This window comes from Sebastes umbrosus, chromosome 1 (genome assembly GCF_015220745.1).
Source record: "Sebastes umbrosus isolate fSebUmb1 chromosome 1, fSebUmb1.pri, whole genome shotgun sequence".
Taxonomy (NCBI): domain Eukaryota; kingdom Metazoa; phylum Chordata; class Actinopteri; order Perciformes; family Sebastidae; genus Sebastes; species Sebastes umbrosus.
Genome location: NC_051269.1, coordinates 13,194,673 through 13,219,363, shown reverse-complemented (window position 1 = coordinate 13,219,363; position 24,691 = coordinate 13,194,673). Strand labels below are relative to the sequence as shown.

General features: G+C 40.4%; 1 protein-coding gene across 3 annotated transcripts in view; it reads right to left on the bottom strand.

Moving 5' to 3' along the window:
- Positions 1–23,928, bottom strand: part of itga7 (integrin, alpha 7) — a 40,668-nt gene extending 16,740 nt beyond the window's left edge. The window contains exons 1-5 of one of the 3 annotated variants that reach the window (XR_005207379.1): positions 23,401–23,928; positions 6,061–6,188; positions 5,290–5,369; positions 4,768–5,023; positions 3,168–3,299 (exon numbers count right to left, since the gene is read on the bottom strand). Coding sequence is in view for 2 of the 3 variants with exons in the window: in XM_037773634.1 (XP_037629562.1) it covers positions 3,168–3,299; positions 4,768–5,023; positions 5,290–5,369; positions 6,061–6,188; positions 23,401–23,615 (811 nt within the window). In the remaining variant the exon portion in view is untranslated. Of the gene's footprint in view, positions 1–2,310; positions 2,419–3,167; positions 3,300–4,767; positions 5,024–5,289; positions 5,370–6,060; positions 6,189–23,400 lie in introns of all 3 variants that reach the window. The other 2 variants (XM_037773634.1, XM_037773644.1) reach the window with 2 other exon arrangements.
- Between the last annotated feature and the right edge of the window lie 763 nt (positions 23,929–24,691).

Below are 24,691 nucleotides of genomic sequence, written 5' to 3'. Positions count from 1 at the left end.
CCACATTATATTCTCAATAGGTCCTCCGAGCTCAGATTCCTATTTATTTTTAATTAGTAGGGTATTGTCTGTGCCACAGTGGCAACAGCTTGATATAATTGAAAGTAATGTTAATACTTTTTAAGTCATATTGCAACATTACAACATTACATTTTTAATCTTTTGTCTTTTTTATTTTTTAAACCATCAAACTATATTTGTGATTTTTTTTGCAAACTTCTATGAGCAATTAAAACTAAAATAACTAAAAGCTGATTGATTTTGTATTATTATTTTTATTATTATTATTATTATTATTTTTTTTTTTTATTTATTTTTTTTTTTATTTTTTTTTTTATTTCTTAAATTTTTGACAAATTAAGCAAGATAAAGTCAAGACTAGATTTAGTCAAAATGACAAGCATGACTCTTGTTTTGACTCTTGCAGTATATGAAAAACAGTAACAGACAGTATTTTCTCACATTTTATGAAAATCTAAACAACAATCAAGTCTTCAGAAAACCTGGCTTTGACATAACACTACATTTAGCCGAATAATAAAGATCTATTTTATATCTATTTTATCTATTCTCTATAGGATTTGATTTGGCCTTGATTGAGGGAAAAAGGACGTATGCTGTTATTCAGCAATACGCTGCTCTTTGTAATAACATTAATGTATGTAACCATAACATAATAAACAAAAAAATAATAATCAGAAATAGCTACAACACTGTGTCTATCATTTTAGTAAGCATGCAAAGGTGTGGCATGTATCATCTGGTTATGATCAATGGAAGCATGTGAGTTATAAATGAAGGCTAAAAGGTCATGTGGGAATTAGTGTTGTCAAGGAGACGGCTCAATGTGGAGAGCGGGAGGGTAAGCAGGCCTGGAGGTATGCGAATAAAGAGATTTATGGCAGATCCACACACTTAGTGAAAAGTAATAACTGGAACAATAACAATAAACAGGTTGTGTTAAGCAGACGATGAGTCGTCACACATGGACACTAAAGACCACGAGATTCAGAACGTTAAAACAAAAACAAACATTAGTCCACCACTTTGGTCCGGAATGAAATATCTCAACAACTATTGGATGGATCGCCATTAAATGTTGTACAGACATTCATGGTCCCCAGAGGATGAATCATATTGACTTTGGTGATCTCCTGACTTTTCCTCTAGCGCCACCAGCAGGTCAAAGTTTTGAACGATCCGGTGACATATCTCTACATCTACAGATGGATTGGGACACAATTCTGTGCAGACATTCATGATCCCCAGAGGATGAATCCTATGGACTTTGGTGATCCTCTGACTTTTCCTCTAGCGTCACCATGAGGGTGACATCTGTGGTTTTGAATAAAATGTGTCGACAATTGTTACATGGATTGCCATGAACTTTGGTACACACATTCATGATCCCCTCAGGACGAACTGTAATAACTTTGGTGATCCCTCAAAATTTCATCTAGCGCCATCATCAGGTCAACATTTTTGATGTGTCCAGTAATCTGTATTATGACAAAACCTGCAAAACATTCCCATCAGCCTCAGCTGTACTTTGTTTTTAGAGCCATCTAGCAAATGTTATCATGCTAACACACCAAGGTGAACATGGTAAACATTACTTTATACCTGCTTAACATCAGCATGTTAGCATTGTGAGCGTATTAGCATGCTGACGTTAGCATTTAGCTCAAAGCACAATGCTGTGCCTATAAGTACAGCCTCACAGAGCCGCTAGCACGGCTGTAGACTCTTTGTCTTGTTTGTTAGTTAAACCTTTATATGAGTAAATCGATTTAGTAACACTACAACAACTGACGAGAAAACCACCACCACCTGGAAAGCTTCGTACCGACACACACATGCAGACTGAGTCAACACACTACAGACGACGGATGTCTACAGACAGAACAGACAAACACCCCGCTGCTACTCAAAGAGACAACCATCTGCTTGCCATCGTCAAATCAGCAGCTAGAAGCAGAAAGTGAAAAATAATCATACCAAAAAAATTAAATTAAATTAAATTAAATTAAATTAAATCAAATAAATTAAATCAAATTAATTTAAATTAATTTAAATTAAATCAAATCAAATTAAATTAAATTAAAGTTTTACATAAAAAATCTTCAGGTTCGGATGGCTGTCTCTTTATAACAGTACAGGTGATACGGCCCCATATAGTACATAGATTACACACTAAAAATCTATCTGGAATTAGCAGAAAGGATTAAGACGAAGACGGAGGAGGAAAGTGGGACTACTTCCACTACAAGCCCAGTCCGGTCCAAACAAAAACACCTCACGCCTACAAACCTAAGTAGCTATTATGAGCTACGTCCTCAAACGGTGTGGGCCGGCTGGAGGGCTCCAGAGTTTTGTACAGCAGTGCATCTTCAATGGGGCTAGCCATGAACAAGAGCCCTATGGCCCAAGACAGGAAGAGAAAAACAGAGGAGAGACAGAAGGACGAGTGTAGGAAGGGAGTGATGGGATAGTGAGATGGTGAGGGAGGGGAAAGAGTGAAAAGAGAGGAAAAAGAGGGGGAAAGGGAGGTGCAGGTGAGACAGGCTGTGATTGATTGGTGTTTTTTTTTCTTTGTGGTGCCGCAGTGGTCCTGCAAAACCACTGGGTACCTGGTGGAGAGACGACGTTTCAGGCTCAGACTGCACCCTGACTGCATGTACACCACCCTCGTAAAAGTTTTGACATGTTTTCCTGTACTTTGTTTTAAGAGGAGGGCGGTGGATGGGATGAAGATAACGTCATTGTTGTTGGGTTGATTTTTTGGGAGTAAATATTTCCCTTGTTTACTCAAAAAAGGGAGAAAGGCCAAATTTTTTGCAAATACTGGCATCATCCGAATTCATGTCAGGCCACAATTAGCTCTGGACATTTTTCACATGTCCACCCACATTCACATGGGAAAACGTTTAAAAAAAATGAGGTGGAGTCCCATTCAGGGCTCTGTGAGTCACACACAGATAGGCTCATCCAGAGATAATCCACAGGGAATGACCAGTTAGAGGCAGTCTGGCAGCTGCTACTGTTCCTAGCTCCTGGGGTTTTGGCAGCCATGTTGGAGTACAGCCTGAGCCCTGGTGTCGCCCTGCACCGGCCCTCTCTTTCTCTCCTGTGCACAGGCAGCAGTGAGCAAAGAGGGCAAATCCTACCCAGGTAACTGTGGGAGGGCACAGGGATGAGCTGGGCATTAAGTTGTTTCTGATCTGCCACCTCGTAGGGCCCGTCGTCATATAAACCGAGGTCGAGCAGAGTCTGGTTTAGGAGCTGGACGCGCATCTCGCCTGGAATGGAAACAGGTGAGGGCACAGCAAAGCAACAAGCACACACAGCACACATCAGAATATAAACTCTTGTATTACTTACCAATCCTATACATCGTATGTACTCAGTCATGGTATACTGTTTTAGCAGTTAGTATACAAGAAAATCAACCTACTATACCATGTTATACTAACAGGAAATTATACAATACACGTGCAACGTTGGACATCAATAGACAACTCAAAATTAGACTTCAAAAACAGACTGCAAAGTGTTTTTCCTAAGATCTAGTAATTTTCTTTTTTGTCTCACCACCATTCACACCCCCTTTTTAATGTCAGCTTTAAGCAGCTCCTCTATTTCTTTTGTGCACTGCATTACGAGTGAGTAGTGTTTATTGACAGCACACTAAAAAAAAATCCCTAGTATGCGTACTCTCTGCTTTGAGCATACTTAATTTTGTCACTTAGAATACACTACAAACAAACACTACAAAAAATCGGATAAGAATCTGTGTGTAGTATGAATTTGAGACAGGCCGACACTCTCAGACTCACAATCACAATCACACCTGTCTTTCCATCTAAATGCATGTTCTGTTGTGGACACAGTGGAATGTCTTACACTATAAAATAACATTGAGTAAAATCAAAAACATCAACATCAGCATCTAGCAGACAAAATGTAGACTTATATTTTTATGTTTTAGAATGTGTATTGTATAAATTAAGATCAACATGAGCATTGATTGATTGATGTGGCAGACAAAATAAATCAATCCAGTAACTGATTACTGCACCAGATAAATCTCAGGGCTTTCTTTGATTACATGCATGCCGCTGCTCTGCATAATGTCTGTGTCCAATCACTAGATTGGTTTATAAATCAATTTGATTTTTTTAAATCCCTAACAGTATTGTCCTGTTAATAGCACTGTTTTAATTAGGCAGTGTACATATGTTGGCTCTCTCCTCTAGCTCACATTAGTTGCAACAGTATTTCTTCTAATGTTTTGTATATCCAGTGAAAATTGTCAATAATGAACATCCTCCTTGAATCCACGACAACAAGAAAACAATTTGCACATTGTAATGGTGCAGCACTAATGAGGGCAAAAGGGGGTTAATAGATACAAACTAGGAGATTTAATTGTAAAAACATTTCCTACAAACATTTCTTTCTTTCCTTCTTAAACGTCATACCGGTCTACAGCATGTGTACTGACGCAGATTAACATATCACATCTTAAGAAGGCAAGAATATAACACACAGATTTTCCTCAGACTGCATTCAAATTTGAAAACATAAGACAACTTCTGACCAAAGATTCAGATAGAAAAACATGTGATTGTCTGCTTGTCTCCTCGTTGCTGCCACCTAGTGCCCTAAAAATGATTAATGCAACTTTAAAACTGCAACACAACAATGGGAAAAATAACATGTCTGCCTTTTCACAGCCTTGTTTTCAGGGTGATTCAGACACCTTACCTTTCCAGTTGTAAGTTCCCGGAGCCCCAAACAGAATGTAGTTGTTGTCTGGGGTGAAACTGACGGAGAGTCCCTGCTGACAGAAGCCAAACTGCTCGTGTCCCTGCGGCCGGCCCTCGCAGAACTTCCACTCCCCTCCGTCCAGGTCGTCTCGCTCTGTCAGATCCTCACTCAGGACGTAGCAGCGTCCAATGGGGTCACGAGTCTCTGAGGGTTTATTCACGCGTTGCCTGAGCTCATACAGGTGAGCACAGGTCTGGTGAGGGACAGGAAATGTCATTAAGTATTAACCATTAGGATTTACTGTGCTGTTACTGGTGACTCATTAAAAAAATCTAGTATTCATAGTCATGCATAAAGAACTAAAAGTTAGTACAACTTAACAGAGGAACCAAAAGTGAAAATGTGCTTTCTGTGTTTACATATCATTGGGTCAGAAGCAGAGCAACAGTTTTACTTTCAAACGCAGGAAAGAGCTCGCTTCCTGCACTGATGCATGTACAGGATGTTATCTTCACTTACCACCACCTTTCCTCCGATCCCTTGACTCTTGACAGTGACTCCCAGCCACTGATTGTCTTTGCTCTCTCTGTCCAGTTTCACTAAGGGAAAACACCATATTGTAAACCAATTAGGATACGAGCCACCGTAAGCAAACAGCACTTTGTTATTCAATGAGGAGTTATTGAAGTTCAAATTATAGTTAACTTTTCTCTAATGCAATGCAAATGACTAAATACAAATACAATTTAGAGTAAGTAGATTTTAATGGCAACATTAGTTAGAAACTTTTGAAGATAAATGCATAATGGCATTCACAGTAAGTAACTGAATTAATCCAGAAAGGCTTTTCCTGATGTCACAAAATAACCAGAGATGAAAGTCGAGAATAATCTCTGTGGAAATTTAAGAAAAGAAAGCGCAGCGAGTCTAAGTGACTAAAAAAATTTAAAAAATCAGCAATTTATGTTCATTTTCCATTAATATGCAGATTATTTTCTTAATCAGTTGCTTAACCATTTGAAAATTAAAAATTAATAGAAAATGGCCATCACCATTTTTATAGGGTAAGTCGACATAAACTGGTTGTCTTATCTGGCCAACAGTTGGAAACAATAAAAGTAACAATAGAAACAAGAAAAAAAAACAAAGATTTACATTTGATAAACTGAAACGAATTGAAAAAAATGACTTAAATGATTAGTCGATTATCACAATTGTTGCTGATTCATTTAGCAGCATATTGTTGCAGCTAATCAATTAGCAGACGAATCGTTTCAGCTCTTCACTCACAATCTCCATCGATATCCACCCTCTCACAGTCGTACTCCTCGGGTGTGATTGGACACTTGAACAAGGCTCCTGGCCGGCTGCCCCTCAACAGGCCCTGCCCTGCTGCCTGCGGCGCCCCCACAAGGATCCTGAAGGAACATCACAATGAACATTTAATCGTGATACATATATTATAATTAAAGATTCATTGCTGATTTCACGCTATGTGTCATGACAGAAACTAAACATCTCATGTGAGTCTTAGTACTACTTACAATGTAACTGTAGTTGCAGTGTTTAAACGCTATTATTAACACTTTTATTTCACACGTGACTGGTGGCACATTTCAGCCTCAGCTGACCTAAGCCACCATTACTGTAAAGTACAAACAACTGCAGCTCAAGCTATTCAAATCCTGCGTAGACCACCTACAGTTAAACGTGTTATCTTGACTTTAAGTTGATTCAAAACAGCTCTGTTGCGTTTGCGTGTGCTGCACCTTGTTTGTACTAACGGCTTATCACCGATAATCCTTCGCTATCAAGGCAAGGAAAAGTTTTATTCTCAGTGAGGCGGTTGCTGATATTTTGGGGCCAGTGTCACTGCCCTCTGCCTTATTAGGAGCGGCTGATTCAGGCCAGGATGCTATTTAAAAACCGAGCGTTGAGCCACATTCCACCCAACACCGTCAGCTATGGCATATGCATGGAAGCGAGACTTGGGGAAACAGAGGCAGAAGAGAGAGATCAGAGAATAAAGAGCAGATTGCAAGGTGGAAAAAAAAGCAAAAGTGAGAGGGATCGACCTTGAAACTGGGAGCCACAACAATAGCTGCTCACATATATTTATAATGACGTATGAATAACAACTAGCAGTGTCTGTCTGAATAGTTCCCATCAGCAGCCCCCCTCATGCCTACCTTGTTATGTACACACTTAAATTAGAGTTATCTCTGTGGCAGGGAAGTATTTTGACTATAAATACAGTGTAGCAAGCTGATAGCACTGCATGAACCCCACACAGACAAACAGACAGAGAAGTAGACACAGACACTCGTCAACCGGCCGTAACAGAGGCAGCTCATCATACTAATGTAGTAGCATTTTAGCACTTTCGGTTCCCTCGTCTGGAAGTCAACGGGTTTTTAGTTAGCTGCTTGAAATGAAAAGGTCTGCAGTTAACACAAGCTTAAGAGAGTTTAACGTTTTCTTCTACGACATAAAACACGTCAGTAAATATCCCACTCGTGAATTTACTCGTGTTCATGCGACCGTGGTGTAGTCCGTTTATAGCCTAGCGTTAGCTTTGTACTTCTGGCGATTGCTTTCACACTTCAAAGATCATTAAGTGGTGTTCATTTGTGAAGATTATTTCGCAGAACAAAACCTACTAGTATCATAAACGTTTGTTTACCACAGAGTTTATTACCTCCGCCAAGGCCGAAGGCCTAGGAAGGAGGTTATGTTTTCACTGGCGTTGGTTTGTTTGTTTGTTGGTTTGTCCGTTTGGAGGATTACTCCAAAAGTCCGTGATGGATTTGAAAGACATTTTTTGGAGGGGTGGGTGTGGCACAATGAACAATCCATTTGATTTTGGTGGCGATCCGGATCATGATCCGGCTTCGGGAATTTTTTTTAATAACTCCGCTCAGCCTGTGCACTAACACCACAGACTTTAAGACATGCGCAGTGTAACTGATGACGCGTTCATGGCGCTGATCTCAACATAAACAAAAATACACGTGGTTGATGGCGCAAGCTGCACGGAGAGGGGGGGGGGGGACAATCGTACTTGGGCAGCTTGGCAATCTGCGCTCTCCGAATGCCATTCTAGTTTTCTGCAATAATCCAAAACCCAATGATAAATCCCATTGGCTTTCTGACGAGGGAACCAGGGGGATGTTAACTTCCTGGTTGGCCTACAAAAATACGTCATCCCTGGAGCACTCCATAGCTGTTTGATGCAGTTTAGACAGTGATGGGAAAGGGGAGAGTCGAGCATGGTGGATCCGTCTGCTGCACATCCAAACATCTTACTCATTTTACACCATGACAATAGCTGCCACCCTGACTCAACATCTTTTCTTCTTCCAGTGTAAGAAAAAACCTTTGTCCTCACTTTCATCCTGGTCATCATAACACAAAAACGACCACTCTTACCGCCCAGGAGGCCAGACAGCTCTACTTTCTATGTTCCTCTCTTCCCTGACAAGTGCTTCTGTTGAGATGCAGCCGTGCGTTGCCTCAGGGATGATTCACCTCACCTTAATGAGTGAGAACCCCAAACAGCCACCTAAAGCCAAGACTTCTCATGTGAAGTGGTGGCCCACATGAGAAACCCCGATCCACACGGTGTTAAGCTAACGCAAACACACGTTAAACAAAAGAGGAAGAAAAGAAAAATCCCTGATAAGATCTGATCCCTCTTATAGCTCGACATTCCTGGGGAGCTCTGGTTTACGTGTAGGAGTTGAGGTGATACCCATCTTTCCCCCCACATGTGCAGACACACTGGCAGGTGTCAGGGTGTAAGGTGGGAGGTCTGTCAAGCTGTTATACCGCCAGTATTTGGAGGAGAGAGTTGGATGTCTCCCAGCCTGTCCATGTGCCTAAACATTATATTCAGCCAACTTTGACAGATTCAAATTATTCCTCAGAGAGAAAACACCTGAAAAGACATGAAGTATACGCAGAGATGAAACAAAATGAATAGAGGACCCGACCATCTTTCAATAGAAAGTCTCGTAAAATCACCAACAAGTCACAGGATGCTCATACATTAGAAATGTGGCAGAGAGACAGATAAATCTCTTCCTGGTGTTTATCTAACTTTAGTTATTGTAGATGGCACATACTTCATTGTCATATAAGATCATATTCACTAGCACAATACTATTAACCTGACCCACCAGATGGTTTGTTACACAGAACCATCTGAGAAGCCGTCAATGGAAAGTGTTTGGGAAAGGACAGGCACTGTCAAAAAATACTTAGCAGGTGATTGGATGAGCTATCTATCAATCAAACTCTTGCTGAAGCCAGTCGGGAGAGGAGCGAAAACATACTTTCCATCGAGAAAAGCCTTCAGCGCCGTTCTTTGTTCTGATATAACTGATGCTGCAGCATCTACGCTAACCTCTTCAGGAGCCGCCATTGTTGTTTAGAACGAACAGTCGCCTCTCCGTGTCGCCTCACACATGCCTAAGGCACGGCCATAGCTGCTAGACGCTCCCCACAGGACGCCAATGCTACGCCTCCATAGTCTCAAATATGAGAAAATATTCAGATTAAAGCTGAAATCTTTAGTTGAATATGCAATTAGTCAACAGAAAATTGCAAACTATTTTGATGATTGATCATTTCAATCATTTTTTGAGCAATAATACAAAACATTCCCGAGCTCCAGCTTCAGCGGGATGTGCAGCTTTTCTTCCTCTCATGCAATATTGTTAAGTTAGCCTAACTGAATATCTTTTGGTTTTGGACTATTGATTGGACAAAACATTTGAAGATGTCACCTCGGGCTTTAAGAAACTGTGATGGGTATTTTTCACTATTTCTAACATTAAAGGTCAAACAATTAATCAATGAATACAAAATTTGGAAATAATCTTTGGTTGTAGCCCTTTTTAAAACCATTCATTCCCTCATTCCTCTTCATCTTTCCCTAAAATGAAAAGCATCATTGAGTGAAAAATTTAATCTATCATTTAAAAATGGATTGAAGAAAACAAGGACATGTTGTCTGGGTGTCCTTAACAAATCGTCACAGCCCTGAACATTTAATTCAATCACATAACTTCCTACAAACAGATTCACAATCTGGAGGAAGTTGAGTGATTGAGTTAGTCAGAGTTGAATAACTCCCAGCATACAGACAGGCACACATGTCCCAATTTGACACAGATAAAATGTCACGTCTGACTAATGCTTTCATTTGTTTGCCCTTCACCCACTTCTGAGCTCACTTCATTGTTCAGGATTGAGTCAGACAGTCCGATCATGATCTCCACTGCCAAGCTCATCTCATCTTTCAGTAAACCCACATCTGACATGGTGTGTGTGTGTGCGTGTGTGTAATATGAGTGGTTGTGGGTATGTTGCTGCTGCAGTCTGGGCCTGGATTGGAGATATCAGGGTGTTGAGCGTGACGGTGACGGTGTCTAGTGAAATGCCCACATGAACCCAGACGCCACAGAGCTGGCACCAGCATATCTGAAGAGTGTGTGTGCAATTTACACTCTGTATACACAGATTAGATAATGCACCTGGGCAGATCAAAACAAGAGTCTACAGCCATGCTAGTGGCTCCATGAGGCTGTACACTGCGGTGCTTTGAGCTAAATGCTAACATCTGCATACTAACATAAGATGCTGATGTTGAGTTGGTATGAACATAATATGTCCTCTTTAATAGTCTTACATTCAATATCCCACATGAAAACCTCTGTGGTTTATGTTCTATGTGGTGATGCTATCTTGATGAGCACATCTGAGATCTTTTATCTCAGCGAGGCTCTTTCCTGGTTGACTAAATTAACATTGTTATATTATTATTATTATTATTATTATTATTATTACGTCCTGATGGTCTAAATCAATAGTTCAGTGACTGTGTGTAATGTTAATTTTGGACCCAACAAAGCATGTGAAAGCTTTTTGAATCAGGGTATTTTGCTTGAGTGGTTTTGATAAGGGCTGCAACTAAGGATTATTTTCATCGTCGATTAATCTGATGATTAGTTTCTTGATTCATAGATTAGTTGTTTGGTCTATAGAATGTCAGAAAACGGTGAAAAATGGCGATCGGTGTTTCCCAAAGCCCAAGATGACGTCCTCAAATGTCTTGTTTTGTCCACAACTCAAAGACATTCAGTTTACTGTCATAGACGAGTAAAGAAACCTGAAAATATTCACATTTAAGAAGCTGGAATCAGAGAATTTCGACTTACTTATTAATCGACTATCAAAATAACTGGTGATTAATTTAATAATTGGCAACTAATCAATTACAGTTGCAACTCTAGTTTTGATTGCATCTAGGAATAATAAATGGTAAACAAATCCAAATTTATCAGCTGCTGTCACACAAACAATAACAGTGTATTATACAACATTTCTAACCCCACCCTCCACTGTCATTAAAATCATCCTTGTTTTTCCAGCTACTCATCACAGACACAAGAGTCACACACAGGAGCCTCATTACACTACCCCACTCATACCCATGTGTTCGTCGAGGGGAGGATGTGTAGTGACCCCGACACTCACCACGATCCTGTCCACCCCTCCCCCATCTAAACCCCATCCATACACACAATCCCATCCTCCTTCACTCCTCCCCCACTCTCAGGAGTCACATCCCTGCGTCCAGCTTCCCATACAGGCACATTGAGAGTGGGAGACAACAATACATCACACATGTAACCAATAATCAGAGCGGCATCCTTTCTCTAAATATCAAGAAAACTGTATAAAGAGGAAAAACAGCTACACCCAAGAGTCCATCTCATCTTAATGAATGACTCACAACCTTAAAACATGATTAAATCCAGCAATGTTCAGCCATTCCTTATACCCTTGCAGCTTGTAAAATCCCATGAAGTCAATTTCCATGCCTATTATAGCAAGATGCATGCTCCTCGATGGGTTGACAAAATTCCCCAACTCTTGGGGAATATTTTATCAACTTGTGTTGCTAAAAAACATTTCAAAATCAATTTTTATGCTCCAAATTCCACTGACATTAAGCTAAAAACTAGTCTGCCTTTTCTTTGTTACTGAAATCACCTGGCAATAGCAGCATGTAAACACACCAATACACAGTCAAACAAAACATCTGCAGAGAGGTATTTTGTAAACCCAAGAGAATTCCTGAAATCTGGTTTTGTTTGTTTATGAAAAGAAGACTTTCATTGAAAAAGGAGAAACGCGAGAGCCAGAAGAAAGACTGGGAAGCAGTTCAGACGTTAATGTGACGGCCACACAAGCTCTGTTTGAAAAGGGCCTCAATGTGACAGCACATCATCCAAACAATGCGCTTTAGGGGGCAGAAGTTTTTTCACACTACAGTTTAAGGAGGAACTGAAACTTTTAACAGCCGATACAACTTTTTTTTAAACCCAACCCTTCCCTGGAATTTTCCAGGCGTGGAGGATCTTTAAAGGCTTATGAAGTTTGTGAAATGTTGAATCAAATACACCCTAAACATTTCCAATATTTAGTGTCAGGACCGTTTCAGTTGATCCCTCGTAATCTGTCTGCTCACACCCTTTGACATCTGTCCGTCGGAGAGCAGCGTGAGGCTGTTGCTGTATAGATAGTGGCTCTACAGGATCAGCATGGGGGCCAGGGGCTCTTTAGGCCTTCTGTTACCCTGAGGCAAGACTGTGATCTCTGACCTGGACACACAAACATACATACTATATACATGCAAAGGAAAACATGTGCAAGCACGCAGACGTTAATAGAGGCATGAGTGTACAAACGGACCTGAATATTTGCTCATAAACTCACACACACACACACACACGTGCAGATACACAGCAGACAACAGGAGGCTGTCCAACAACTGTGTAAACTACGGATCAGCACGCTGACCGCAGCCTGTCCACTCAACGTCGGCTGTGACAATCAGTCTCATAAAGCCGAGCTGTTTCATAAAATGCCCGTACTCGCACCTGACTCCTGTTTGCTGATGGGAAAATGACAGCTGAGAATGAGGTGACCGAGCTGTGAATCATCACATCATGATTTTAACATCTCAACTCTCTCCCACTCGGGACAGAGGAAGAGAAGGGTTGGGTAATGCACAATAAAGGGCAAAAAGAGAGACAGAAACAGCTGCCAGACCATGAGAAACCCCCTTCGGGATATTGCGGTTCACTGCCCACGGACCTGACTCAACTTCCTGCTTAAACGATTTGTTCAAGGACATCACAAGGGCAGTTTCTGTCAATTTAAAACAAAACACAAAAATAGGAAAAACCATTTGAGCTTCTATCCACTGAAAGTATATTTGAGGAAGGAGAAGGGTACAAACACTAGGCTTTCAGAGGACAATGGTAACTCCATCCTCACGTCACATGCATCTTTAACAACCCCTAAGCTCACCACCTGCCCCACTACTGATCAATAAGTGAGCGGTCATTTCCAGGCATAGATGGGGTAACGATTGGCCCCCAGGTCCAAAGTGTAACAAGGAAATAACCCCTATCATCCCTCCCCTGTTTCTTTTTATCTCCTCCTTCTCTTCTCCTCCCTTATCCACTCGTCCATCTATTGATCTGTCTATCTACATCTGGTTCTCAAACTTTGCCTCCATTTCAATTGCTCTTTCTTTCCTATTCTGTCCATTCATCTTTTTGGGAGGGTTGGGACAAGCAGCATGCAACGGATGAACAGCAGAGAAACGCCCTGGACAAGTCTATCACACAGACACGTTCAATAAGTCACACCTGTGATCAATTTAGAGTTTCCAGGTCACCTGACCTGCATGTCTTGTCCCGCAGGAAACTAATCATGTTCATCGTGTGAATGTGTGATAACGGAAGCAGTGCTGTCATCGACCAAAGAAATTCTTAGTCGACTAACACTCAATACGATTTTGTCGACTTATCGATAAGTGGATTTTTCGAAAGATCTGTAAAACTGAGTTTCTCCGCAAAGAATCACACAAAAGCACCACTTTAAATCTTGTGTTTACCAGAGATGTGTTCATCGGTTTATTGGAAATAAGTCATTCAGTATATAAAAAGCATAAAAAATGACTAATGGATTAAAGAAATCTTAGTCAACCTTGACCGAAACGACCGATAAGTCCACTAATCGACTAAGATCGGGTAGCTAGGATGCTGAGAAAGAGATACATAGAGAAGACACAGAGTTAAGAAAGGAAACAGGCGACTGAAAAAAAATCTGAAAAGCAAAGAGAACAAAGAGAGGAGAATAATTAACAAAGACAGAGATTCATTTTCCATAAGGGAGCGGCTACTAATTGCTTCCTCGCCATTCTAGTCATCTCGGCTGCTGTCTGGCTTTCTTTCTACATTAGTAAGATAAAAACGTGTCCATCATTGTATTAAACTTCACTGCAAATCCTTCACAAATGTAGGTATTATTTGATCATTTTATTTATATGTGCAGACATGGAGAAATATGTTTTTCAGATTTAGTATTGTGTAAAATAAAAAAAGATATGGTAATATAACCAATGATGTAATTTAGAGTAACTATTAGCATTAGCTTACTTTTTTATAATTTGAGGTTTATTGTTTTATTTTTGTAAAATCCTCTCAGATTGCATCGTTTAACAACATTTTGTCAGATCATAGTTCATATTACCTCTTATACTCAATTCAGTACAAACAGGTCACATGTTAGCAAGCTAATGTTTTGTCACTTCAGTTTAGAGCTGCAAAGATTAATCGATTAAATTAATTGCCAACTATTTTGATAATCGATTAATGGGTCCAAGTCATTTTTTAAGAAAAAATGATCTGATTCCAGCTTCTTAAATGTGAATATTTTCTGGTTTCTTTACTCCTCTCTGACAGTAAACTGAATATCTTTGAGTTGTGGACAAAACAAGACATTTGAGGACAGCGTCTTGGGCTTTGGGAAACACTGATTGACATGTTTCACCATTGTCTGACATTTTATAGACTAGAACTAATTGATTACTCAAGAAAATAATCGACAGATTAATTGACAATGAAAATAATTGTTAGTTGCAGCAGCCCTAGATCAGTTAAGGTCAGCTGTGCTACAGTTACATCTGGCGGTTACGATATCTAGTTAAACAAATCTCTATGTAGGAACTAGTTTGTGTTGTGCAACCTGTTTTAATTTAGTGATGTGTAAATCTCCACTTGGCAAACACATATGCCCGAACTTATGAAGACCTTGTGAATCTCAACAAAACCCACAGATCATTTAGCAATTCACTTCAACCCGACACAGGATACCAACAACGATGACACAGGCTAAGATCCGTGGACCTCTTTAACCCATAAATGTTAGAGGAAATTATAAAAGATTAGCAAGTGACAGTGATAACGCAAAGGGCATCTATTCTTTTTTATTTTTTTAAAGTTAGACTCTTTGTATCCAAAGACTTTCCTGCATAATCAATCAGCTAATCTCTTTTAAGAAATACAAACAAAAAGCTTCCACATCTCTTGTCATTTCCTGTTCCTGTCTGCTTCACACGGCTTCTTTCCGATCTCACTATCAGTTCCCAGCAGAGCCGCCATCAGCTGATTGATTAAACTGCGTCAACCCAAGTGAACACACACATAAGCGTGGAGACACACACACATATCTAATCAAAGGGGAGGCCTTCCATGATTTATTCATCCTCGTAGCTCCCGACCCCATCACACCCTCGACCCCTCCCCCACATACTGATCAAACCATATTCATAGTGTACTCAAGGTTTAACCTCTGAGTTTTTTTTTATCAAATAGCATGGAAAGCAAACCTAATAGCAAAGTCAAACACTAGTCCTTAACACCACAGATGATAATTATATGTACTAATAATGCAACAAAATGCCAGAAACCATCTCAGGAATTTATCTGCCAACTATCTCTGATGCAGAATCAGCTCCTGCTCCTCCTACACTGCCAACACTTTATCTGCACGTCCTCCATCACATCTAAGTTGTATGTTTCCTTCCTGACTCTGCAGATTGTTCCTCTCCCTCCACTGAGCACGTGGTCCGCTGCAGAGTAATATTCCTGAAAGCTCTCGGCCAAGCAGCGCTGCTTCCCACCGAGCTTTTGTCCCGGCGGCCCAGCGTGGAGGAACAGGAGAATGTTAAATAGACAGAGAGTAAGTGGGAGCTAGTAAAGTGCATTAATCGAATGTGTGTGTGTGTGTGTGTGTGTGTGTGTGTGTGCTGGACTGTAAAGCCCATGCCATATACCCTTTGCCCCTTCTGATCTCTCATATAAATAAGCACTGCGACAGCGCGAGGTCCTACATTTATGAGGCTTTCACATGAATGGCCTCTAAAAAAGATTTAGCAACAAGAGAGAGGGAGCAGGAGAAAAATCATGAATTGAATTAGGGAGGGAAAAGGGGGGGAAGGTTCATTCTCAACTCTTAAGCTGAGGCTGAAGAAGCAGCTTTTATTTGGCTATTTTGATGCAAATGAACCCCCAGAAATTCTTCATTGTGTTATGAATGTGTGAGGCAGTTATGCTGGGCCCCATTTACACACATTTATATGTGGATTGAACAAAAGAAATGGTACTGGAAGGTACAGAGGGTATTGTGTTTGACTGATGGAGGCAAAAGCCAAACGCATTTTAACAGCAAAATAAAAGTTAGCAACTATTAAAAAAGAGACTTAAAGTTTAGTTTGACATTTTGGGAAATGCGCTTATTTGCTTTCTTGTTGAGAGTTAGATGAGAAGATCGAGAGCGGTATCGATCTTCTCATCTAACTCTCCACAAGAAAACTAATAAGTGTGTTTTCTTAAAATGTCAAACTATTACTTTAATATAAATAAATGGTACCTAATAAGGCTGGGTGATATGGCCAAAATCTATACATCATTTCATATCTCCATAACAATGTATATCACAATATAGCATGTTTTCTGGTAAATCAATAAATACATAGTCTATATGAAATACTGTATACTCCTGTGTGAATTAAATACTTGACAGATAAAACATACAGAGTATTTTTTCATTTTAAGAACTTGAGTGCAAAAGGAGCATGAAATTATATATATATATATATAAATTAATTATAGAGAAAAAATAAATAAATATAGACCTAGCCTATATCGTGATCGAAACGATATACAAAAATATATACGATAAACAAACATTTTTCTTTCGTTTATTTGCCCAGCCCTATTTTCTACTGACCTGTACACTGCTGCTGAGTTTCTTATCTTTTGTATTTGACTTCTCTTGCAATCTCTGTAACCTTTTGGAGGTCATCCAAAAATCACTTCCATGCTCCACTCTTGTTTTTTAAGCTGTGTTAATCAAGCCTCCAGTTCAATAAGAGGATTTGTTCAGCTTCAGAAAGCTCTGTTTTAGATTCTTATACTCAGCCAGTGAAACAGAGATCCAGACTATATGTCTGGGATTATATCAGCTACCTGTGGCTCCACTGGCACTGAGACTCTCCTCAGAAAGGCACCAAAGCAGGTCCATGGTAAACATGAACCTCGCTGCAACCTGAGACTTTCTACTTTACCTCTGACAGCAATGCAACACAGTCAACTTTACCTCTACCGACATCAACAGCCTGATCAATCACGCTCCAATAATGTTGTCAATGTGTGGCTATGCTGCACGCAAAAAACAAAACGGCATGGATCGAGGAAAAGACATTGTTATAATATATTAATTTGAAAGTCCAAAAAGAGGAAATTACTGCTACGATTAAAAACATAACACAAAAGGAAGCCTAACAGTTGAGTCATGCTAAAGAATGAGCACAATAGATGTCTGTCAAGGCCAGATAGAGATCCATCACAGATGATTTGTGACCTACGTCAGAATTGCCTTCCCCCACCTTCGTCAACGCACTCTAAAACAGAAAAGACCTCCACATTAAATCAAGAAGCATAGATCAATATAAAGGAAATGACATGAAACTGAAAGTCTTGAGGCTTTCCAGCATACATGTTGGGTACAGTATGATTTACAAGCCTTTGGCAGTGAGCTTAACATTTATATATTCAGAACGCTTCATGCTATATCATGCTGTCATGGGTTTGTTCTAAGTATATTGATGTGCGCGACATTAAAAGCTTGCAGTATGTAGAATCAGCTGATCCTGAATATAGCAGAGCAGCATGGTGTTTTTATGAGCCAGCGGCATGACTCTAGCATTGGACATGAGTGAAGTTGGTTGGTCCAGACTGAACAACTATTGGACAGATTGTCATGAAATGCAGTACAGACGTCCATGGTCCCCAGAGGATGAATCCCAATGACTTTGGTGATCCATTGTCTTTTCATCTAGCGCCACCATCAAGTCAAACATTCATTTGTCCAATACTTTGGTTTATGATTCAATACCTGCAAAACTACTGTAGTGCTAGCATGCTAATGTGCTAACCTAAGATGATAAATGTGGTTAACAGTTTACCTGCTAAACATCAACATGTCGGCATTGTCTATGTGAGCCAGTGGGCAAAAACTTGCATTCTCTCTAATATCCAGGAGGGGGCGACTCCTCATGTTGCAAAAAGAGGTCTGATTGTATAGAAGTCTATGAGAAAATGACCCTACTTCTCACTTGATTTATTACCTCAGTAAACATTGTAAAAATTAGTTTATGGTCTCAATCGCTAGTTTCAAGTCTTCTTCAATACAGCATGATGTTCATTTAGTAAATGATGGTTCCATTTAGAATCAAATAGACCAGGAAGCAAAGATGCTTAAGGGTGGGGCTACCTTGCGATTGGCAGATTGCTATCATGGCGTTGTCCGGTCTGGGAGTTGTCTGTGTTTTTGTCTTAGAACTTTAACCTTCTCACAGTGTGTTTTCAGTTCATGAAAGTTAATTAGAACCTTTTTGGTTGAAAACGTCTTATTCAGCATTCAGTTGTACTTATCTCCACAATCTTGTGTTTCTTCTGGTTCCAAAAAACCAAGATGGTGATAACCAAAAAACAAAATGCCGAAGTCGAGGCTTCAAAACGGCAGTCCACAAACCAATGAGTCCTGTCATGGTGACTACGTCCACTTCTTATATACAGTCTATGAGTGAGCATGATGCTGATATTAGCATTAATCTTAATGCAACGTTGTGGCTTAGTGCAGTCGCTCTCAGATCAGCTAGCATGGCTACAACCTCTTATGTTGCCAATCTGCTTCTTCAGAAGTGCTTGTTGGATGATTGAGAAGCTTCAGAAACCACCCACATCTTTCTGATGTTGGAATTGGGGGGGCTGTGTCCGACCAATCAAAACCAACAATTCAACACATTGATATTCTACTGTTATAGGCTGTTTGTCAGACTTACTATAGTATAAAAACAAGCAGTAGCTGACTTCAGGGAGATTGACAGTGGTGGGATAAAGCTCGGGGCTTCCTGTCTTAACCAGGCAGTGAACTATTAGCGGAAGCACTTCTCATAGCAGTATAAATAGCAGACGCACACATAACTCAGACTGAAATACCCTATCATCTCATCCTCTGTCTGGCATCAGCAACAGAAGAAGAAGAAGGCCCCTGAGTTCAGCATGGGGCCTGCAGGACAACAACAAAAACCAAGAGAGATAATATAGAAAGTTTACAGATGTCTGTGAATCCCGTTTGAAGCTCTTCCTCCCAACATGTCACTGAACAGGATTTCATTACAACACATATGAGATCACTGTGTCACATGGGGTTGACCTTTGCTGCCATACTGAAAGGGCACTGTATGGGTTTTGGGGCAGACACAAGCCAGTACTGAAGAGAAACCGTAAAACTGAACAAAAAGACATTCATTCCATAAATGTGCCAGCTGTATCTGCAGCTGGATGCCGGCCCCCGACATTGTAAGAGCCTTCCTTTGAAAAAATAATACCCACAACTCCTCTGATGCTTTTAGGGAAAGTACTCCAAAACAGTATGACTAAGCTGATTTCTATTAGCACGTTAACGTCATACAGCCATGAGTAAGCACAGAACAGAGCATCAAAGCGGTAATATCATTTTCACCATTGAATCTGGTGGCACAACACACAATGAGGACAACACAGCATGGCCACAGGCGACAGGCGACAGTAACCCAAACCTTCATGATATGAAGAGAAAAATGAGTCAACAGCATCTCATTACAGCAAGTTTGAGCCAAATTGTTTCAAGACAGTACATCAGAAGAGCAGAGAAGATAATGGAAACTCTCAGATCTGAACTGCAATAACACAGAGAGGGCACTATCATAAAGCTAATGTACTATTCAGACAGGAAACATAATTGCTCTGTTGCTTTCTGAATAATACATTTCTCCAACTGAGAGTGCAAGTGTTTTGAACTCCTTCAGTCCTGACGATATCATCATCAAATCATCTGGGATGTACAAGTGACTTTGAGCTCATGATCTCTGTTTTCTCAGGTTTAATGAACACTCTACACTAGTGGATATTTTATAGGCTGATTTGATTTGTTTTTTACACTCAGTATATTAAATTTTGATGTCTTTTAAGCCAATGTTTGCATACATATGTAAAAAGATTTGAATGATATCCCCAACAGAATGGTATTCCTGGCTGTCTGCAGAGTCACTGGTCATAATCAGTATCTTTATGATAGCAATGTAGCAGCTTCACTCGACTTTAAGGAGCTTTACAGCAGTTTCAGCTCATTGTTTAGCTGTTTTGGTTCATTCTCAACGCTGCCATAGCATCATTCAGTGGAAAAGCCCTAAAAAAATGCACACTGACTAGACTAACTGTCTTGTTTGGCACCAACCAGTAGACAGACACAGTTAGCCATTAAACTAGCTGTTGAACACAGTGGAGCAGATAGCAGCTAAAGAGCCTGATAGCTAACGTCATATACCTCAGGAGCTCGGGTTTTGAAGTTAGAGTAAAGATACTGATATAAAACTAGAAAACCTACGGAATCCATTGGTACTAACCATGTCATGCTAGCTTGTCGTGAAGGCTCCAAAGTTAGGCTAATTTTTGGCGAGTGAAAAACTATCATGGCCATTTTCACATTGGTCCCTTGATCTAATTCCACATACTGGGGTCCATAAACAGTCTTGGAATTACATAAATTGGGTATCACTGTAAAGCTGAGACTCTTGTGGATTCATGAGCTCAATTGTATTCATGTGTGATGATGTTAGTCCCCATGGTAGCCATTTCATATAGTGAAACCATTTTTTGAAATTTGACCTCACCGTATAAAATGACCTGTGGTGACCTCTAGGATATTACCCAATCCCAGCATGGCTTTTACTATGGTGTTCTTCAAGGTCTTGGTGTCTTAATGTGGTATTTTGGAGGGATTATTGATAATTTTTTTCAATTCTTTAGTGGTAAAAAATTGTCAAATTTAGCACCAAATCTGTATAACAAAATGGTATCAACCCAGAAATTGCTGCAGCAGCTCATGAGACATAATAGAGCATGGGGATTACCATCATATACTTTGATCATAAGGTTCTTAACCTTTGGGGTCTTTTACAATTTATTTTAATCAATTAATAAATTCATTTTTATTTCTGATTTATGACAACAACTTGACACACAAGCTGAGCTGCATCTCAAATTGATCTTCAGGTTCCCAGCATTTAAATGATGTAAACCACTTCTATGTGACATATACTGTTGACCTGCCATCTCCCCCTAAAGACCCCCTGATCTTCTTACTCCTTCTTACCTAGTATTCTGAAACAATGCAGTATCACAAAGCTGAAAACAGGACTGTATCAGCTCATGAAACGCTGACGTGTTTGGAGATGTTGTTTGTTTTCAGAGGACAAAAACCTTCATGTTAGGAAACTGAATAATAATGACCTCAGAATTTCTCAAATCCTGACTACAGCCCTGCAGGTCATACAGATACAGTAGACGGGGATGAAATCATTATAAAGTCATCTAGATGTGATGTCACAGCATACTGGCAACAGCATTATTCATCCCACTCTATTCCAGTAGGTGCATCACATCAGCACATCGGGTCAGTTTATTGACTGTCTCCTCTTGGTGCAACATGGGCATTTTCTCAGGAGTCCTGCCTGCCTCTATTGCAGTAGTAAGCAATGCAATACTTTAAGCTCATAGTCCTTTTTTAAAATAAGTTTCCAGGAATGCTGCTGCTGGACAGTGAGCAGGTTTCAGAGGGGTGACTGTCTCTGTGTCTGTGTGAATGCTGATGTCATTCCCCTGGTCTTACCAGGCGACAGGGTGACTCCAGCCCGAGTAAACTGAGCAGCCAACGGTTAAATATGGAGCTCCAAAACAGGGACCTGTAGTAAATGAACTCCCTCATATAGGTTATATTCAGAGGTGGGAAATAGTTAAGTGTAGTACTTAAGTTTGAGCTGTACTTTACTCAAGTATATCCATTTTATACAACTTTATACTTCTACAACACTACATTTCAGAGGGGAACACTGTACTTTTTGCTCCACTACATTCAGTTACTTTGCAAAAGAGTTTTACATAAAAACATATAGGCTACTGCATGATGATTTTATAAAATATCACGTCATAGATTAAACTCTGAGTTCTACCACAACCAACTAGCAAAAATGCATCAAATCAATCCAATATTATAATATAAAAGCATGTACAGTATAACACTCACAGGGGGCATTTATCTGCACAACAAATACTTTTACTTTACTTTTTTTAAGTTTGAATTGACTTGTAATTGAGTATTTTTACATTTTTGTAGTAGATCTAAATACTTCTTCCACCACTGATTATATGCATGTATCACATTTCTGTGCATTGTGCTTAAGTCTTGTTGCTCTTTTGCTGCACCGTTAAAAGGAAATGTTTGACAAAAACCTTGTCAAAAAGTTGTGAACTTATAGGAATGTTTTTAACTGTGCCAACTGAATTTGTAGTGGAAAATACAGTACAGACCTCCATCAGACCTATATCCTATAGATATATTACAAATCTGTTCTCTCTGGCATCACGTCAGATGAAATATTAATCGCAACCTCTCACTTGAGGAGAGGTAAATTAAGGCCGTCTCTTATTAACCGTCATGCAGTAAACATTTCTAAAGATTTACTGGTATAATTTATTCATGATTGCTGGAGGACGGGAACAGGGCTTATGGGTGTTCCAGTCACACTGAAAGACACAGCAAAACAGCTGTTGGCAAACACATCAGAGAACAAACATGGTCATGTAGATGAGCAAACAGACATGTCCATGAAAACACACACACACACACACACACACTGTAGGACACATTAGTATCTCCACTCCCCTTGTGTGAAGTCAGCATCAGACCTGAACTGCTGTGGAAAAAATCACTTAAAAACCCTTTTTTCTTGCCAGCTGATTCAGCACAAGCCTACTCTCATCCACTCTCCACTTGCTGTAAATCACCATCTATCAAGCTCAGGCTGCTCTTGCTGTGCATGCAGCACATAAACATGCTAAAACTCCTGCACCCAGTTACACCACAGTTATGAGTGCAACAATGATTTAGCAAATCTGAGGACTGGTGCAGCATAGAAATGCTGACTGTAGTAGCAGCACAACTCAAAATTTCAGCTTTTAACTGCCCTAAAAAATTAACATTCACTGTGTAGTGAACATTTTGCATGAGGAACAGGTGCAGATACCACACATTTATACTGTGAGGTGCAGCAAAAAGTCAAAAAGGACACACAAGAGCAGTGTGCCGCATTCACCCACTCACCAGCTCTGAGGCTCAGGGGTAAGCTGATGGTGAAGTGCTAGAGAGAAACCAAAAAAGGTGCCACTGTCTCCCAACTTGTGCAGTGTGTGAGTAGTATCCAGGTTAAAGCCCCACACTTGGCTGCTTGAAAGGGTCAACAGAGCCCAGAGGAGCCAACGATGAGAGGAACAAGATGAGAGGGAGACAGTGTTCCCATGTCCCACCGGGGCTGCCATGGCAGGGTGCAGGTTCCTCTTAGCAGCAGAGCAAGTTCAGTTCAAGAAGAGAACAGGGATGAATCCTTTATAGAGATAAAAAGAGAGCAAATCCTGTGTAGTCTCCTCTCTCTTCTGTGGATGCCTCCCTTGTTTCCAATCCTCTTTTCTCTTTCCTCCCTCGCTCTGATCGTGCTGCCTCTCAACTCCGTTTGCTGCTGTCAGTCTGAAGAGCAGGCTGTGAAAATGTGGCCGCCACTCGCATATGTGTGTGTGTGTGTGTGTGTTTCTCTCAATGCATGTGCGCCTCCCCCTCCTCTATGCTCAGAGGGAGACAGAGGACAAGTGCCTTGAATAGCCCGCTCACTCCTCCCCCTCCCCTCTCTCTTTCTCTGTCCCTCCCTACCTCCTCTCCTCTCCCTCAGCTGACATCAACACTCAAGGGACTGCTGCCAAAATACTAGGCAAGGTTGTCAAGATACTTGGAGGCTATTGAATAGACAGAGAGAGAGACAGAGAGGGTGAAAAGACAGCAGACTGTTTTATCTGTTGGAGTTCACACGGTCCAAAGTGTCTCTTTCTGTGGCCACTCAGTGCTGCAGGTGCTTGTAGATCTGAGGAGCGTATAAAGGGGAAAAACCTGAGGTACAGTCTTGGAAGTTAAAAAGCTACACAGATGAAGAAAAGGTCTAAAGGGTTGGGGTGTTTTTTTTTACTCTGAGCTTGAAAGCCATGACGTCCGACTCAATCTGCAATGAATGGGAGACAAAAGGGGCTGAAATGTGCACAGTGACCCAGGAAACTTTATTACAGACCTTTAGCTCGTCTGGAAAGGGAGAGTGGGGGAAATGTATGTGCTGTGACAGAGCAATGAGACATAATCAGGAAAATTGCAGGACTCAAACAAAGCACATCAACTTTATTTCTTCGTTGATATGAATTATGAGAAAGGCTGTCCAAATTAACCCGATAATAATGCGTTAACGCAAATTCATTTTAATGCCACACGTTTCTTTAATGCATTAGCACAACTTGGATTTTTAGGTTGTAGCGGGCTCAGTTTTAAAGCTAGAGTGAGGATACTGGTATCGTGAAAC